The 17461-nt window shown below is 43.3% G+C and overlaps 1 protein-coding gene across 2 annotated transcripts in view; it reads left to right on the top strand.

The window, feature by feature from the left end:
• Window positions 1-17461, top strand: part of LOC107384393 (3',5'-cyclic-AMP phosphodiesterase 4B) — a 109469-nt gene that overhangs the window by 27558 nt on the left and 64450 nt on the right. Inside the window, exons 1-3 of one of the 2 annotated variants that reach the window (XM_015957649.3) lie at window positions 1869-6073; window positions 6270-6397; window positions 17165-17412. In XM_015957649.3, the coding sequence (XP_015813135.1) occupies window positions 6353-6397; window positions 17165-17412 (293 nt within the window). In that variant the 5' untranslated portion in view covers window positions 1869-6073; window positions 6270-6352. Of the gene's footprint in view, window positions 1-1868; window positions 6074-6269; window positions 6398-17164; window positions 17413-17461 lie in introns of those variants that run through there. The other variant, XM_015957646.3, reaches the window with a different exon arrangement.

The raw sequence follows: 17461 nt of genomic DNA, 5'->3' as shown, positions 1-17461 counted from the left end.
AAGAAACGGCTCTCGGAGCCGGCTCCCTGTTGGAGTAACCAGAGTGAGTGACACACACCGCACCTGCGGGCTCCTGAACCGCTAAAAACGGCTAAATGTGCGGCGTGCTAAACACACGTGCAGCTTGTCCCTGATTGCTGTGAGACCGGGTTGGGGGGTGGGGGGTGCAGCTGTGGTTGGGACAAGTATTACATTAACTGATGGACTTGTAAATAAATAGTTTATAAATAAGGTAGAAATAGATAGAAATAAGTTCCTTACGCTGATAAATAATAACGAATCTCTCTGAGGACACGGTGCTAGTGCACGCTCCTACAGCACCTTGACACGACTCAATAAATGTTATGCAACATTTTGGAACATAAATTTATTTGCATTTATTTGTTATAAATGCCACTGTATAATTCTTGCTGTCAGTATTTGCAAGATATTGGTATTTGGGTCTGTACTGGTTAGACTTAAATGAGTTAAACCAAGGTCTATAGCCCTTGGGTCATAAACTATGAGCTGTAAGTATATTGGTCTTTTTATACTGGGAATCAGGAGTTATTTTAGTGATCATCTTGTTTCTTATTTATTTTTGTCCTGATTGTGCCCGGAGCAATTTTATGACTGAATAAAAACAAATAAAAATGACATAAATTGAAAAATCGTCCTAAATAATCGAGATCTCAATTTCAGTCACAAAAATCGTGATTATTGTTTTTGCCATAATCGAGCAGCCCTACCGATACTTCTACCACTCAAAAAAAAAAATGCAATGATTTGGAATACAGATTTTATTTTCTTCTCTGCTTTCAACAGGAAAAGACTGTGAGGTAGATAAAAAGTAAAATATATGAATGGAAATCATCACAAAACTGAAATATTAGGTGAACAGAAATGAAAAGTTACAGTGAAGCAACTGCATTGGTATTGGTTCCTGGTATTGGTTAACTGTTACCGATACCGGTATCGTATCGGTGCATCCCTACTTTATAGCTTGTCCTGTCACCCTAGTGACATGGATAAGGTTCATAATGTTATAAATCCCCACATTTATAAGCAGTAACTTGACTTAATAACAGCACCCTAAACCTGCTGTTCCAGTACGTTTCACCTATAATAATTGAACGTTTAAGGATCTCAGAGCTCTTTGTGTTGTCCTTGGTGTAAACTGGTCAGAGCTTGTTTGGGCTGTTCTTTGATTACTACAGAAAAACGGTTCTCTTTAACCCTCTGGGGGCAGGCGTTGCAGACTTGCAACAGTTAAAACCTACCTACCTGGTTACTCCACATTCGTATTTCATGAGTATTTCTTTAACTCAGACGTACCCCTGAAGGACTTAGTTGTTCGTCCTTTTATCAAAACTTATTTTGAGCCTGAGAGGTTTAAGGCCAGTTCCTAAAATCAGCATCTAGAGACGGGGACACACACTTCCTCGGAAAACACCACTTACCCTGGAAGACTTGGGACTGTAAAAGACATTTAACCTCTTGTCCTTGTTTCAGACTCTGTCCTAACCAACCCACCCATCAGTGACGACAAACTTTAGATAAAAGCGTATCATAAATACATGTAAAAATCTCTATAATATTCAAATTTCAGTGATTCTTGGTGAATTCCCTTTGCTGCACATTACAAATGTAACAGCTGAACTTTAGTTTTTAGGTACATTTTTCTTCTTAATTATTCGCTCTTGGAATTCTGTAGGATCTTATTTATTTCTCCTGGAAATACGCAGCATTAGATCGGATTTCCTGCTCCTCGTCCAGTGCTTCAAATGACCTGCGTGTTATTTGGTTTCAATGATCATTTGACATTTACTCAAAAGCTCGTAGACTAACTTTATTTTTTAGCTGATTCAATTTTTTATACAATTTCGGTGTGTTGTGTTAACCCCCCGCCACGCGCGCACGCACACACACGCTCTCTTTCTCTCTTTATAGTGAAACATCTTTCTGTAGAGCTACTTGCAGCTCCTGCTAGTGCACACAAAGTGAATCAATACACAATCATGCGGTGGAGGAACGCTGATTTTATTACACAATAACCACTAAATGAAAGTTTCCTGACCTCTGTAGCTACTTTAGTCTTTCCCGCTTTAATTAAGAGCCAAGCAGCCGTTTAAAAGAGCTTTTTGCGTTTCTGTGCAGACCAGAGTGGTGCTCCCCTCTAATGCAGGCTCAGAGAATAAAACAACTTGTGCAATGACGTCATGTGGCCTTGCTCCAAGTTTAGGGGAAACAAGTCGACTGAGTAGATGAGGGGGTGGGGGCGGTGGCACAGAGAGCTTCTGGGAAATGATGTTTAGTAGCTGAACAGCAGCAGCATCAGTGTAACCAGTGGCCCAGCACATAGACACGGCGCCGGCCAAATGGACTAATGTGGGTGGGTCACAGAGCAGGTCGATACTGACGCAGGAAGTATTGACGTGATTCTGTCCCATTGATTTTTCTGCCTCGAGGTTATTTTCCACCTTCTGTGGTTCTGTTACTGATGAGTTCAGAGATGCAGCTCTTTTATTACTGAAGCACTTCATTAGTGTGTGCTTTACACCCCAAATACAGGCATGTTTAATGGCAGCTCTACGTTCTTACTGACTCCGTTTTAGAACTGGTTTAAAGTAGTCTTCATTAAAGGAAAAGTCAGAGAACTTAGTTTCATGATGCCATTAGTGTGTTCGCTTCCTAACTTTGCTAATCAGACCGGCTCGCTCTGTTGGGTTAAATATTCCTCTATCCTGACGGGAAATAGAAGACACAGCGGGACAAATGCGTTGCTGTCCCTGTCTTGAGTCTAAATTATTTCCATTCATGGGAGAAGAACGAAAACACGTGAACTAACTAAACATGTTATGGTCCTGTGATGCATATTACACACAAGCTGCTTTATTTAAACACCATGACGTGGTGACACCTCTCTCGCCTGTGTGAATCTTGTAAAGAATTCCTCAACTTCCACTACCTGCAGGATGGAGGCTCTCTGAAGGCCTTTTCACATTTGGTTACACTCTTTATTGTTTTTGGACGCTATAAAATGAACTAAAAACACATGTCACCATTAGGGTTGTCACGGTGTGAAAATGTAACCTCACGGTTATTGTGACCAACATTATTCGGGTTTTCGGTATTATCGCGTTTTTTTTTAAACGTGTTACATTTTCTGACAACTAAATAAACCCTGTATATCAGGAAAATGTTGTCCTCAGTTTGTGTCTAAATTTATCCTAAAATGTGTTATTTTGTAATTATGTTGTTTATTTGTTTACATTTTTCCCCTTTAGTCTTTAAAATACCAATATTTGCCCATAACTTCTTATTTTTTGTCTGTTTGATGTCATCATTTTAAAAATATTAGATCAGGTGATACTCAGTACTCAAGTAGCCTTCTAATCAGATACTTTTTTACCCTTACTTGAGTAATAAACCCTATATCAGGAAAATATTGTCCTCGGTTTGTGTCCTTCCAGTGAGCTTTGCAGATGTGGGAAAATGTCATCAGGCAGTAATCGTTGTTAAATTCATAATTATTCTCGGAGAGAGACCAACTCTTATCGGCCCCTGGGAGCCCCGTAATGCATAGCGTCATTTCAACATGGCGGTGTCCGCGACACGGTTTATATGCAGGTAGCGGCGCTGCGGCTGCTTTATATAGCCACTCTTTGCATTCTCCCTCAACCCAAATCCTCGGATCACGCATTTTAGCTAAAACGCTAACGTTAGTTTGCCTTGCGTTGACTGTAGAGTTGTGGGTGATGATCACGCAGATGTGTCATGAGATTTGAAGCGTTGCTGCCTTTCACAGACACTTTTTCTGCACGTGCTGCAAACAGGATAGCCGTCTTCTATCAACTGTCCCTCGGCATTCTTCAAATATCCAAAAGATGCCCGTACTTCCCACTTTGTCTTCTTTGAGGGATAATAAATGTCCTGAGCGCTGCCGTCTCCTCCTTTGGCCATTATTTCAGCTTTAGCTTCAAGAAAGTTTTGGTTGTAAACAACAAAGTGTGCATGTGCCGCCGGCAACTTCAGCAGATGATACGGTGGCTGGTAAGGGTCACCGCACCTACACCGCAGCCATGGTAATCCACCGAGATGATATATGTTTTAAAAAACAAGACGGTTATTATTCTTGTCAACTTTTTTACCATGGTTTACCGCTACACCGGTTACCGTGACAATCCTAGTCACCATTGAACTTACAAAAGGATTGAACTGTGCAAGACGGGACTTTTGTTGGCCTATCTGGAAGCCCTGAACCTGATTTGTTAATTGGCTCCTGAATTTATTTGGATTTGAATGTCATGTCTGTACCATATACTCTATTTTGTTGCTTTTCTTTTCTTATTAATGTTAACTCATCCACTGCCAATGACGACTAAAGTCATCATTTGCATTTTGTTACTGTGTGGGCGTCGAAACGAGCCCCCGCACCTTGAGAACAAACATCCCAGCTCTAAAGCCGATCTTCATCGGCGTACGTCACCTGATCAGGAAGCAGAAAACCCACGTGTTAGGAGGTCGTTTTGGGCCGCTGATGTAAAAAAAAAGTGAGGCGCGAACCGGAAAAGCTTCTGCCGATCACAATTCGGCAACGGATTATGAAAGAACGGATAAAGCTCGAAACGCATGGATTCTTTCTGATGTAAGAAATGAGTCTACTCTTTGTTCTGGTAGTTTTGGCGTTGACATCATCCTAACGTGCAACTTTCTGTGTCTCTTAAAAAAACTGTAAAAACTTTCAAAAACGCTGGCAGCGAAGGGCTTTTCTGATCAGGAAACGGCTGGCAGTGAATGAGTTGAAAAAATTAACAACAAAAAGTGTAAAAAAAGTTTATTTTAGAGTTGTTTTTCTAATTAACCTTTTCCACCAGTACCTACTCAGCATGGCTCAAATAGGTTCAGCTTGGTTTCAATGGATTTCCACTAGTAACACGTCCCGGGTTGCCATCCCTTTTTAAGAACCAGCTTTGATGTTCTAGGTATACCAAGCCAGGCCTAAAACAAAACAGAGACTGATGGTCCCTGATTGGCTGGCGGATGGGTTTTTCAGGTCTCTGTTGTCTGACATTAAACCACAGACAGTGTTGTGTTTTGGTCACAGACGAAACCCCTCACACTACCATTTGAACTCACAGCGCCACTCTGCTATGACAAGCCCATCCACTAGAGCCGTTTCTCAGTTGTAATGGAAAAAAATCCCTTACCCTGTAGAGCAGAGTAGAATCAAGTTAAGTTATGTGATGGAGATGTGAACGGCAAACCAATGTGTGTTATCTGAGAAGGACTGTGGAGCTCTAGAAGCCATTGTGCCAAGCCGTTTTTTCTATCCTCCACTGTGAAGCTGTCCAGGCTGGTGATCGTTGGGGATTTTAACATTCACGTTGATGATGCCTCACACCACTTTGCCAGGAGCTTCTCCAGCCTCATGGACTCCCTTCAGCTTTTCCCAGCACACACACCAGGGGGCACACTCAGGACCTTGTTTTTACCCCATGTCTAAATGCTGCCAGTGTTTGTCCTGAGGACGTTTATATTTCAGATCACCATTGTATTTTCTTTATCTTCCTCAGTTCCTGCGTCCCCACCTCCTGCCTGCCGCTTGGTTAGTTCTCATTGTTTAATGAGAGCACAGCTAGCAAATTTTCTGCCACTTTTATTCCACTTTTATCCTCAGAAATCAACCCTGATTCTTTAACTACTTTACAACGTATTTTAACGAGCACCGCCTCTCCATTCTGGACAACATCTGTCCTGTCAGAACCAGATCAGTTCCTGCAGTGAACCCTACACCCTGGTTTAATGACAGCCTTCGCAGCTTAACGCGCCAATGCAGAAAAATTGAGCGTTTGTGGAAGAAAACCCATCTTCACGTCCATCTGCTGCACCTAAAGGATCTTCTGACATCCTTTAACTCTGCAGTCAGAGACGCGAGGGTTTCCTATTTGTCCAACCTGGTGGCCCAGAGAATCTGAAGGTGCTGTTTAACACCATCAGCAGCATCGTCTCTCCTGCCTCTCCTACAGCCTCCATCCACTCTGTTGCAGACTGTGAGAACTTTCTGTCTTTCTTTGTGGACAAAGTCAATAAGGTTAGATCTAGCATCTCTCCTTCAGCCTTATCTCTGCCTCTCCTGACTTCGTATTTCCTTTTCTCATTCGTTTTTCTCCCCCCCCCCCCTTTTTTTATTTAAACTTTTATATTTTCCCCAGAAATATGTTTTTACTGAAAGTTTGTTAATAAATAACTTATTTTAATAATGTCCATCCTGTTGCACCTCTCTGCAGTGGTACTGGTGAAGCTGCCTAGAGCAGGAAGGAGCAGCCTTACAGAGGCGATTGGACTAATAAAGTCTCCTTGAGCATCCGTCATGCTGAAGAGGAGCTGGAGTGCTCAGGGGGGTACACCAAGTGACGTAAGTGTTGGATATCCATCTGTTTAAACAGAAATTCATCCATGCTTTCATCATGCATGATTCTTTCATTTAGAGTCCTGACACACACACCTTATGAAATTCCATGCCCAGAGCTGGCTCAGTGTGTGTTAATGTTGTCCCCTCAGTCTTCTCCCAAGTGAAGACACATTGAGCTCCTGCAGGGGAACACGCTGGCAGCACGGTGCTGAGCGACAGTTTGTGACTCATTAACAGATGACTGTACCGTACACAACAGACCTCCATCCAGTAGGACGCGCTTCAGTCAGGGAGGCTGTGTGTGCATCTCTGTTATGTGTGTGTGTGTGTGTGTGTGTGTGTGTGTGTGTGTGTGTGTGTGTGTGTGTGTGTGTGTGTGTGTGTGTGTGTGTGTGTGTGTGTGTGTGTGTGTGTGTGTGTGTGTGTGTGTGATGTAGAAAGATGGAGGCAGAGAGTTGAAGCAGAGCACAGTGATGGGAGCAGACGCACCAGGAGACATTCAGAGTAATAAAAGGGAAAGGGAGATGGTTCTGACAGGGCGGCCCATCTGCTCCTCTTCTTCATCCTTCATGTTTATGACCGGACAGGAAGGCCAGGTCTTTTATTTTGACACATTCCAGCTGGAGCTCAGAGACTGTGCCAAATCCTGATGATGAAAGTTCTCCTGCTGTGACTCGCCTCCTTCTGCCCCCTTATTAAATGTTTATTATAATGGGTTAGGGTTAGGGTTCGCCACAACGTAAACATGCTCCTGGTTGTTATTTTCCCTTTAATCCTAGTTAATAAAAAAAAAAAATAAAGTCTAGGGATGCTCTGATCCGATTACATGATTGGAAATCGTACCTGGTCACGTGATTTTCAAATGATCAGAATTGGGGGGAAATGATCGGATATAACCTTATAAAACAGTAAATATGACCTTTTAAATTCATCCTGAGATTAGACTTAGACACTCACATTAAACATGACTAACGGTATAAAGCCTACTGCACACTGGAAGCATCAGCGTCATGGAACGCTAGCAGAACGTCACTGCTTCAAATAGAATCCATTAGAGTCTATGGGGGTGATTCAAAATGGCCGACACGGCTATTTTTCCCAGAAGCGGCTCGCCACACCGCTAGATTGGGTTCTATATTTGCTGCGAGCCGCTTCTGGGACAAGACAATATCTGTAGTTAACATATGGCTAGACAGGAAATCACACATAGTTTCAGTGTTAAATCCCCGGTAATTTTTAAAATAAAAGTCTATTGCAGCGATGTTATTTCATATCTATGTAGATTACGTCAATACAAATGACCTAACGGCTTATTTACTCGCTGCACCTTTCAAGAAGTACAACAGTGTGTTTTTCATGGCTTTATCCTGGCAGTGGAGAGGAGCAACACCATATTTGACATCAAACAGCGATATCAAATGTGACTTCCTTCTCTTGGATTGAATGGCGGACAGCATAAAATCGAGGGATTTTGTGATCTTGCGAGTCGAGCGAGGCGCACAGCAGAGACCCACCAGGGGTGCACTGGAGTGCAGCGATTGTTGCGCGTAAAGCTTTCCGCTGCCATTCTGTGCCGCCAATGCTTCCAGTGTGCAGTAGGGGTAAATGGCTTAGTTTTAATTTCCACTTCATCAGTCACTTTTTTTCTTGGACAAACAAAACAAAACAACATCGACACATTTTATGCGGGGGGGGGGGGGGGGTTCAGACATGAAACATGTAGCTGTTAGCTAACACGCTAATGCAGAGCTGATGTGTCACCTCAGGAGAGTGTAAAGCTTGGTTTATGCTTGACGCGTCCGCGAGGTTCGCACGGCTCCGCGCGGCGAAATTGCGTCATTTTAACAACCACGCCCCTCCACCGCGCCTCCGCACGGCTCAAAATTTCCGCAACGCGCACCTCGGAAAATTTCTAACCACGCGGACGGACGGACGCGGAAAAACATGGCGGACCGGCAAGAGCTAGTATGGCAGAGGTTCGTAAATTAGGGCTGGGGGTAAACGATTATTTTTAAAACGATTATTCTGACGATTATTTTATCGAATAGTCGACTATTCTAATGACTATTTAGAAAATTAATCTAATGATTATTTTTCTATTGCACAATTAACAAAAACCAGAAAATCTCAAATAAATTCCTCAAAAAATTGATAAATTCTTACTGTAAGAGAATAAACACTACAGGCCTTCCATTTTGTATAACACTGCTTTTATTGTGTTGGTTGGTTATGTTCTGGTGACATGAAGAACTTGGGAGTGCAGGCTGCTGCCTGAGAGGTGGTAGAAGATGGAGTGTCTCCATGCTGCTTTGTTTTGGTCACTTATGTGCGTGAGGCGAGTGGTCTTACGGGTTAAACCAAACTCAGGTGATATTTTAAACTAAACCGAAAACCCACAACACTCTAAATGTAATAAAAGGGAGATCTACACCACAAAAAAGATTAACTCTAAACCAAAACGTAACGGCTTATCCCAACGCAAGAAGCTGTTAGCGAAGATGCTAACAGTAGCTTTACCAACATTAAGTTAAAGTTACCAAGTTTAAATAAACCAAAAACACCCAGCAGCAAACAGACCAGCATGGAGGAGAGACTGCTACCACCAAAACAGCTCTCCTCATGTCTGAAAGAAGCTCCTTAATGAAGGGAGAAGCGCTCCCGGTGATTTTCTACATCTGCGATAGACACGAAGCAGCGCATCTGACCCCGGAAGTTGTTGTCCGTTGCCGGGAGACGAAGGCGGGCAAAACAGGAAAATAATCTAGTAGTGGACGGACGTTGTTCCGGGTCTTCGGTATTTGGTGGAGATGTTAGTGAAGGCGGAGAAGAGGGCGAACTAGAGGAAAAACAGGCAGATTCCTCCTCTATTTACAAACTCCTGGGGATGCAACAAGTGGGCGCGGTGCGTCGACTTCCGGATCTGACGTCGACAAATTTTTAGAATCGAGCCGTCGACTTCGTCGAGGCTTCGCTACAGCCCTATCGTAAATACAGACATTTGTATGATTCAGCTCTCAGAGATCACCGTGATCAACATGTTGTTAATAATTCTTGGAGAGAAATAGCTCGCACTGTCGGAAAAGACGAGGACGCTGTTAAAAATGCTGGAATGCATGATGTAAACAGTAATTTCTACTTCTACTACGGTGTAGTGTTGGATGCATGCCGTAGAGCTCCATGCTGCCCCCTACAGTTTGGGAGAATATTGGCTCACCGCAGAGACGAGCCGCATGAACCATCAACGCTGCGAGTTGTGAAGCGCGTTCCATCCGCGAGCCGCATCACCGCGTGGAAAGTGAATGCGTCAAGCATAAACCAAGCTTAAAGGTCTGCCATTTAGACGTAGTTTAAACCGGTCAGCGAAGGCAGAGAAACAGCCACTAAGCATTTCACAAAAAAACAGAGCTGTGTTCAATGCTGCAAACTTCTGTCTCTTTCGGCTTTTCCCTTAAGGAATCACCACAGATAAATCACTATTCACCATTAAGTCCTAGTTTGCCACTAATACTCCTAGTTTGCTGCAGCAGCTCGGACAAAAACACGGAGCCAGCCACTGCAAGATACGTTTAAAAAATCTGTGAGATTATTTAATCTTTTCCTGACACGCCTGCCCTGTTTTTGTGACAGTAGCAGGTTGACTCCCTCTCTCTCTCTCTCTCTCTCTCTCTCTCTCTCTCTCTCTCTCTCTCTCTCTCTCTCTCTCTCTCTCTCTCTCTCTCTCTCTCTCTCTCTCTCTCTCTCTCTCTCTCTCTCTCTCTCTCTCTCTCTCTCTCTCTCTCTCTCTCTCTCTCTCTCTCTCTCTCTCTCTCTCTCTCTCTCTCTCTCTCTCTCTCTCTCATGCTCATGCTCATGCTCATGCTCATGCTCATGCTCATGAAACACAGATACAATCTGCTCCCAGAAGATCGTACGCCTTTAATGTCGAAGGCATCTTGACAACACTGCAAGTCTTTCCGATACTTTTATCTCTTGTAGTAGTTTACATGAACTTGAGCAAGCTTTGCTATAAATGCAGCATGACTCATCGTAATGTGAGGAAACTTCTCCATCACAGAGACACAGCGCAGTCTGATACACACGTATCCCTTTCTCAGGGATTTAGGAGTTAGATGGAGAGCAATCCTTATGTGCACCTATCAAAAAAATCCTAATCCCTTTGGTGAGTTTGTGACATTGTGTGTTTGTTATAATGTTTAAGAACATCAGTGTTCCTTCATGTTCAAACACACTGATTTTTTTCTGTCATATCATCCACACAGTTATCAAAACACATTTCTAACACAATACAATACCAAGTTAGTGTATATTTAAAGTAATAAGTAGCTGCTTCTGTTCCGCTCAGGTTCGAACTGAACCTGCTCTACACCAAACCACCTGCTTTAGTGTCTTTTCCCTCCTTTCTTTGAGAGTCTAATGCTCCTAAATAATAAAAGAAGAGCTTTTTTTCTTCTTTTTTTGACTGCAAGACTCAATAATTCAGTCTTATACCTGTCTCATTTACAGTTACTGTGTTTAAAAAGGCTTTTTAGAAGTTCTCTAGAGAACACAGGACTTTTGAAGCTTTGCTGCCAAGAAAACCCTTTCATCATCATGGAAAAGGCACTTCAGCTCTCCCCGACTCCGCATCTCCACTATCTGCCTTTGAGACTTGATTGTTTTCCCTTTCATCTATGTTTTTGACAGTGTTCTGGCTCACAGGTCAGAGATCTGACGTTGTACTGTAAATTATATGTATTATACATAAGCTGGCACTTGGCTTAAGCAGACAAATACAAAGTGAATGTACTCTTTGATGGATTTAATATTCACAGTGCCTTTTAGATGTAGTGGAGGTACAGGAAGTGCTGGAGGAATAAGAATTACTCCAGAATCAGATGCAGTTAAGAAGAAAATGTAATTTTGCAGACAAACAACAATTTCACCGAGTTATTGATGAGGAACAGTTTAGATGGATTGTGAATGCATAAACAGATCTGAGGTCAGTCTTATGCTCTCAGGTACAAGAAGGATATGCCTGAGAGAGAAAGGAATGATAAACTAGACTGATTGTGTTTTCTGAATAGTGTCAATAAGACACTTCTTCTGTTAAGCTGGTTTTCCAAGGGCACTACTCAGAGAAACTCGGATTAGTGCGGCTCAGCTCAATCACCTTTTCCAAGCACAGGGTCTACTTTTTCCAAATTTTTTTGTCCCTGCTTCGTTGAGGTTCCAAGTCTAACCACTGCACACTGAAAGCATCAGAGGCGCGAAACGACAGCTGAGCATCACTGCTTCAAACAGAATTCATTATAGTCTATCGACTGTCACAAAATAACGGCAGTTTTCAGAATCGTCCCAGAAGTGATGCGCTGTGCCGCTAAAGATAGAGTTCTAATAAGATTCTGCCACGAGTAGGGATGGGTACCTTTGACATTTGAATCGATTCGGTACTAATTCCCGGTACCTACGAATCGATACCGGTACTTAACGGTACCAATTTTAGATACTTTTGAGTGTTTATTATTTTAATTCTCTTTTATAATTAAATATATATTTTTCTCAATGTATAACAATATTTGATCAATATGACGATAAATAACATACAACTGTTTGTATTTTAACATCGTCCTTGTAGTTTTATAAGCTGATAATTAAACTGAAGCAAACATCTTTACTGTGAACTAAATTTACTGTGTATCTTCATTCCTTTTGCCGTCTTTTTTCATTTGATTTTTCCTACTGGGAAGTTAGAATTTCCGAGGAGAAAGCGAACGCACCATTAGCTGATAACAATGGTGGCAATGGAAGCTAACATATCAAGCTAACGTTATCTTAAACAGTTTATTTAACTGCTGGAGCAGATTAAAACGATGATGCCTCACACTTAGATCGTTGTCACTGGTTTCATCTTCACCCAATCACCCGTCGCATTTAGTAAAGTGAAGCCAAACTTTAGAGCGCGTTCTTCTAGTCGGGAATTCGGAGTTCCGAGGAGAAAGCGAACGCACCATTAGCGAAACGGAAGCTAACATATCAAGCTAATTATATTTACCTACCGGAGCAGATTAAGATGAGGATGTCTCACTTAGATCATTGTCGCTGGTTTCATCATCACCCAGTTACCCATCACATTTAGTGAAGTGGACCCAAGCTTTAGCGTGCGTTCTTTCTACCATGCTGCTCTGTTTACAACTCGCTCGCAGCGACCGACGACAAAACGCTCTTGCGCATGCGCAGCTGTCTAGGCAAGTTCTCGTTATGAAGGACGGGTACCGAAATGAGGCACCGTTTGAAATGACGTGAATCGTCAGTCGGTACCATGGAATTCAGTCGGTACCTTAAAAAGTACCAAATTCGGTACCCATCCCTAGCCACGAGCCGCTTCTGGGATGCGTCAATTTCTGCAGCTAACATGGAACTAGACAGGAAATCACACACGGTTTCAGTGTAAAATCCCCAGTAATTTTCTAAGTAAAAGTATTGCAGCGATGCAATTCCAAATGAAGTTTACGTGTGACCCAGCAGCTTATTAATGCACAGCATCGTTCCAGAAGTGCAGCGGTGTGTTTTTCACGGCTGTCTTCCTGGGACAACATCATTTATGACATCAAACAGCGATATCAATGTGGTTTCCTTCATTTTGGTTTAATGGCGGACTGCATAAACAAACCATAACCTTTGAAGTTTCACGAGATCTTGTGATTTCACGAGTCGAACGAGGAGCACGGCAGAGAAGCCGCTTTGCTGCTGAGACTCTCCCGGTGTGCACTTCGAGTGCAGAGATTGTCGCGAGTAAACCGTTCCACGCCGCTGATGCTTTCAGTGTGCAGCCAGGTCAAGACTGGCAAGGCTGAGCAGGCCAGCATTGTATCTGTGGCCACTGATTGGCTAGAGGGCAGGGTCACTGGTTATTCAAATTCAATTCAAATTCAAAGATACTTTATTAATTCCAGAGGGAAATTAGTTTCAGTACACACAATTCAGAGATCAGACATACATACATAAGCAAAGACACATGACAAGAATTGGTGACCGTGGTCATTCACATCCCTGAGTCGCGCTACCTTAATAGAGATCAGAGGGGTTTACATGATTGGGTCAGGTGGAGGAAAAAAAGGTACTTCAGAGTTACCCTCCACAGGGAAGGCAGCTTTGCTCTGCAAAAAACACCTCAAACACAAATGCAACAGACTTCAGACATTACACAACAAAAGTGTCCACTAGGTGAGGTGGTGGGTTTGGGACTCCCCACACGTCAGTGCATGCAGCCACGATAAGCAGCACACGTCACCTCAGTCTGGACAAGGGAGGGAGGTCTTTGAGGTTTGGAGGGCACAGTGACTCCTGGAGTGATTCGGCAGCCTTCACAGCCCGCAGTCCCGCCCAAGATGGGATAGGGAGACAGAGTTGCCATAGCGACGGCAGAATTCAACATTTTTTTAGGGGGGGGGGGGTATTCGTTGCAGCCTCACAGGCTCAAGGGCACCAGATTCAGATTAGAAATTGTTTTGGGGTCAGACAGAGATAATTTCCTCTCTGTCTTAAAGTTCCGTTGGTCCTCAACCCCTCTCAAAATCCCAATAATGGCGTAAATTAATCTGTCCCAATTAGGGCTGTAGCGAAGCCTCGATGACGTTGACGGCTCGATTCTAAAAATTTGTCGACGTCAGATCCGGTAGTCGACGCACCGCGCCCACTTGTTGCATCACCAGGAGTTTGTAAATAGAGGAGGAATCTGCCTGTTTTTCCTCTAGTTCGCCCTCTTCTCCGCCTTCACTAACAAATACCGCCAAATACCGAAGACCCAGAACAATGTCCGTCCGCTACTAGATTCCTTTCCTGTTTTGCCCGCCTTCGTCTCCCGGCAACGGACAACAACTTCCAGGGTCAGATGCACTGCTTCGTCTCTAGCGCAGATGTAGAAATTCACCGGGAGCGTTTCTCCCTTCATAAAGGAGCTTCTTTCAGACATTAGGGGAGCTGTTTTGGTGGTAGCAGTCTCCTCTGTGCTGGTCTGTTTGCTGCTGGGTGTTTTGGTTTATTTAAACTTGGTAACTTGAATTTAACGTTGGTAAAGCTACTGTTAGCATTTTCGCTAACAGCTTCTTGCATTTGGATAAGCTGTTACGTTTTGGTTTAGAGTTAATCTTTTTTGTGGTGCAGATCTCCCTTTTACAGTGGGGCAAAAAAGTATTTAGTCAGCCACATATTGTGCAAGTTCTCCCACTTAAAATGATGACAGAGGTCAGTAATTTTCATCATAGGTACTCTTCAACTGTGAGAGACAGAATGTGAAAAAAAATCCATGAATTCACATGGCAGGATTTTTAAAGAATTTATTTGTAAATCAGGGTGGAAAATAAGTATTTGGTCTCTTCAAACAAGGAAAATCTCTGGCTCTCACAGACTTGTGACGTCTTCTTTAAGAAGCTTTTCTGTCCTCCACTCGTTACCTGTATTAATGGCACCTGTTTGAACTCATTATCTGTATAAAAGACACCTGTCCACAGCCTCAAACAGTCAGACTCCAAACTCCACTATGGCCAAGACCAAAGAGCTTTCGAAGGACACCAGGAAAAGAATTGTAGACCTGTACCAGACTGGGAAGAGTGAATCTACAATAGGCAAGCAGCTTGGTGTGAAAAAATCAACTGTGGGAGCAATTATCAGAAAATGGAAGACATACAAGACCACTGATAATCTCCCTCGATCTGGGGCTCCACGCAAGATCTCATCCCGTGGGGTCAAAATGATCATGAGAACGGTGAGCAAGAATCCCAGAACCACATGGGGGGATCTGGTGAATGACCTGCAGAGAGCTGGGACCACAGTAACAAAGGTCACCATCAGTAATACACTACAATGGCAGGGAATCATTGTAGTGTATTACTGATGGTGACCTCGTCGTGTTTGGAGGAGGAAGAATACTGAGTTGCATCCCAAGAACACCATACCTACTGTGAAGCATGGGGGTGGGAACATCATGCTTTGGGGCTGTTTTTCTGCTAAGGGGACAGGACGACTGATCCGTGTTAAGGACAGAATGAATGGGGCCATGTATCGTGAGATTCTGAGCCAAAACCTCCTTCCATCAGTGAGAGCTTTGAAGATGAAACATGGCTGGGTCTTCCAACACGACAATGATCCCAAACACACCGCCCGGGCAACAAAGGAGTGGCTCCGTAAGAAGCATTTGAAAGTCCTGGAGTGGCCTAGCCAGTCTCCAGACCTCAACCCCATAGAAAATCTGTGGAGGGAGATGAAAGTCCGTGTTGCTCGGCGACAGCCCCAAAACATCACTGCTCTCGAGAAGATCTGCATGGAGGAATGGGCCAAAATACCAGCTACTGTGTGTGCAAACCTGGTAAAGACCTATAGTAATCATTTGACGTCTGTTGTTGCCAACAAAGGTTATGTTACAAAGTATTGAGTAGAATTTTTGTTATTGACCAAATACTTATTTTCCACCCTGATTTACAAATAAATTCTTTAAAAATCCTGCCATGTGAATTCATGGATTTATTTTTACATTCTGTCTCTCACAGCTGACTGTCTCAGCTGTTATTTTCATTAAGGAGTGTGCACGTACAGCATGCGCGCCTCGTGCACAAGCCTACTATTGAAGCTGCCGTTATGCTTTTGGCCTGAGGGGGCAATTGCGAGCATAAAAATTCAAAACTCCATAAAGTCCCTTTAAAGACAGAAAAGTCTGAAGGGACTACAGATTTTGCTGAAATCACTAACAGCTCCTCTGGTTTTCCTGAACAGTTGTCACAAAATGATAAAGTCCCTTTAAATAAAGTCATTAGTGTATTGTCATAATAAATGACCTTTAATCAAATGACTTTTCATTCTTGCAAATGTACTAATTAAAACATTTTTATGAATTAAATCATTTACAGCATGATTGAAATGAGATGATTTTTATCAATTTTTTGGTTTTACCTCATATTTAAAAAACACGTTTTTTTCACCTGTGATGTTATGATTTCTGAGATTTTCTCAGAGTTTCTTCCCTCACCAGCTCTGTTTTTATCTTTTCTGTTCCAGTTTGACTCGATCATGTTGAATAATGTTCGTCTGTCAGACCTGATCACAGCAACGACAGCCTGCAGCTTCACTCTTTGTTCTTTTCACACTCTCACTTTCTCTCATCGCTGTATTTTTGTTCTCGTCTTGTTAACTCACACACACACACACATACACACACACACACACACACACACACACACATGCACAGATTCCAGGAATTCCTCCCTCTCTTTCCATCCTCCTCATCAAGCCTCCCATCTCGTCACCCGACCACATTTGAAACTTTTTGGCGTGTTTCATTTCCTCCTTCATCACACGGAGGAAACGAGCGGTGCCAGCCCACTTCTGTTGCTTCGGCTGTTTGCAGCCCGTCGTTTCGCTCCTGCCCTCTGGGCTCCTCACTTAGACGCTCACATTAAACACAATTTATATTCAGCACAGATTCATGAAAATGTCAGCTGGGGTTTCAGGTGTCAAGTCCATTCTTCTCCTGTAAAAAGAAAAGTGAGGCCAGGTTTGTGCGCAGGGAGGGAGTGTCCCCGAAAAGGTGAAAGGAGATTTTTCTTCATACTTTTAGTTGTTTTTCCCTTTTGTTGTTTTTTTAGGGAAGATTGTTGTTCATTTATTCAGAAGTTTTATCTTGTTACTTACCTTTTTGTGTTATTTTTATCAGTGTGTCATTCGCGAAGGGCCGTGGAGCACCAGAAGCCAAAGTGATGCACCTGGTTTGATGCTCGACTGAAAACTCTTGTGTTCCAGGAGAATCCGGATCCTCTTGTGGGACAGTTTTCCTCAGGCTGCACCCTCGGGGTGGAGGCGTGCAAAGTTCACCGGCGGTTCTCTGGCAACCTGCAGCTGCCTCCGTTGTCATGGCGACAAGCAGAGACGGAGAGAGACCGGGGTAGGCCTCTGACGCCGGAGGAGGACCCCGTGACTCGGTCCCGACCAACGAGCCTGCCCATTGTGTCCCTGCCTCGCATCGACATCACACAGGCGGACTCAGACAGGTCAGCCTCTGAGAAGGTTTTTATTTCATGTTGTGATAAAGTCAGGAAA

The sequence above is a fragment of the Nothobranchius furzeri genome, chromosome 11 (genome assembly GCF_043380555.1).
Source record: "Nothobranchius furzeri strain GRZ-AD chromosome 11, NfurGRZ-RIMD1, whole genome shotgun sequence".
NCBI lineage: Eukaryota > Metazoa > Chordata > Actinopteri > Cyprinodontiformes > Nothobranchiidae > Nothobranchius > Nothobranchius furzeri.
The sequence above is the reverse complement of the archived record's forward strand: the minus strand, read 5'-3'. Positions and strand labels throughout refer to the sequence as shown.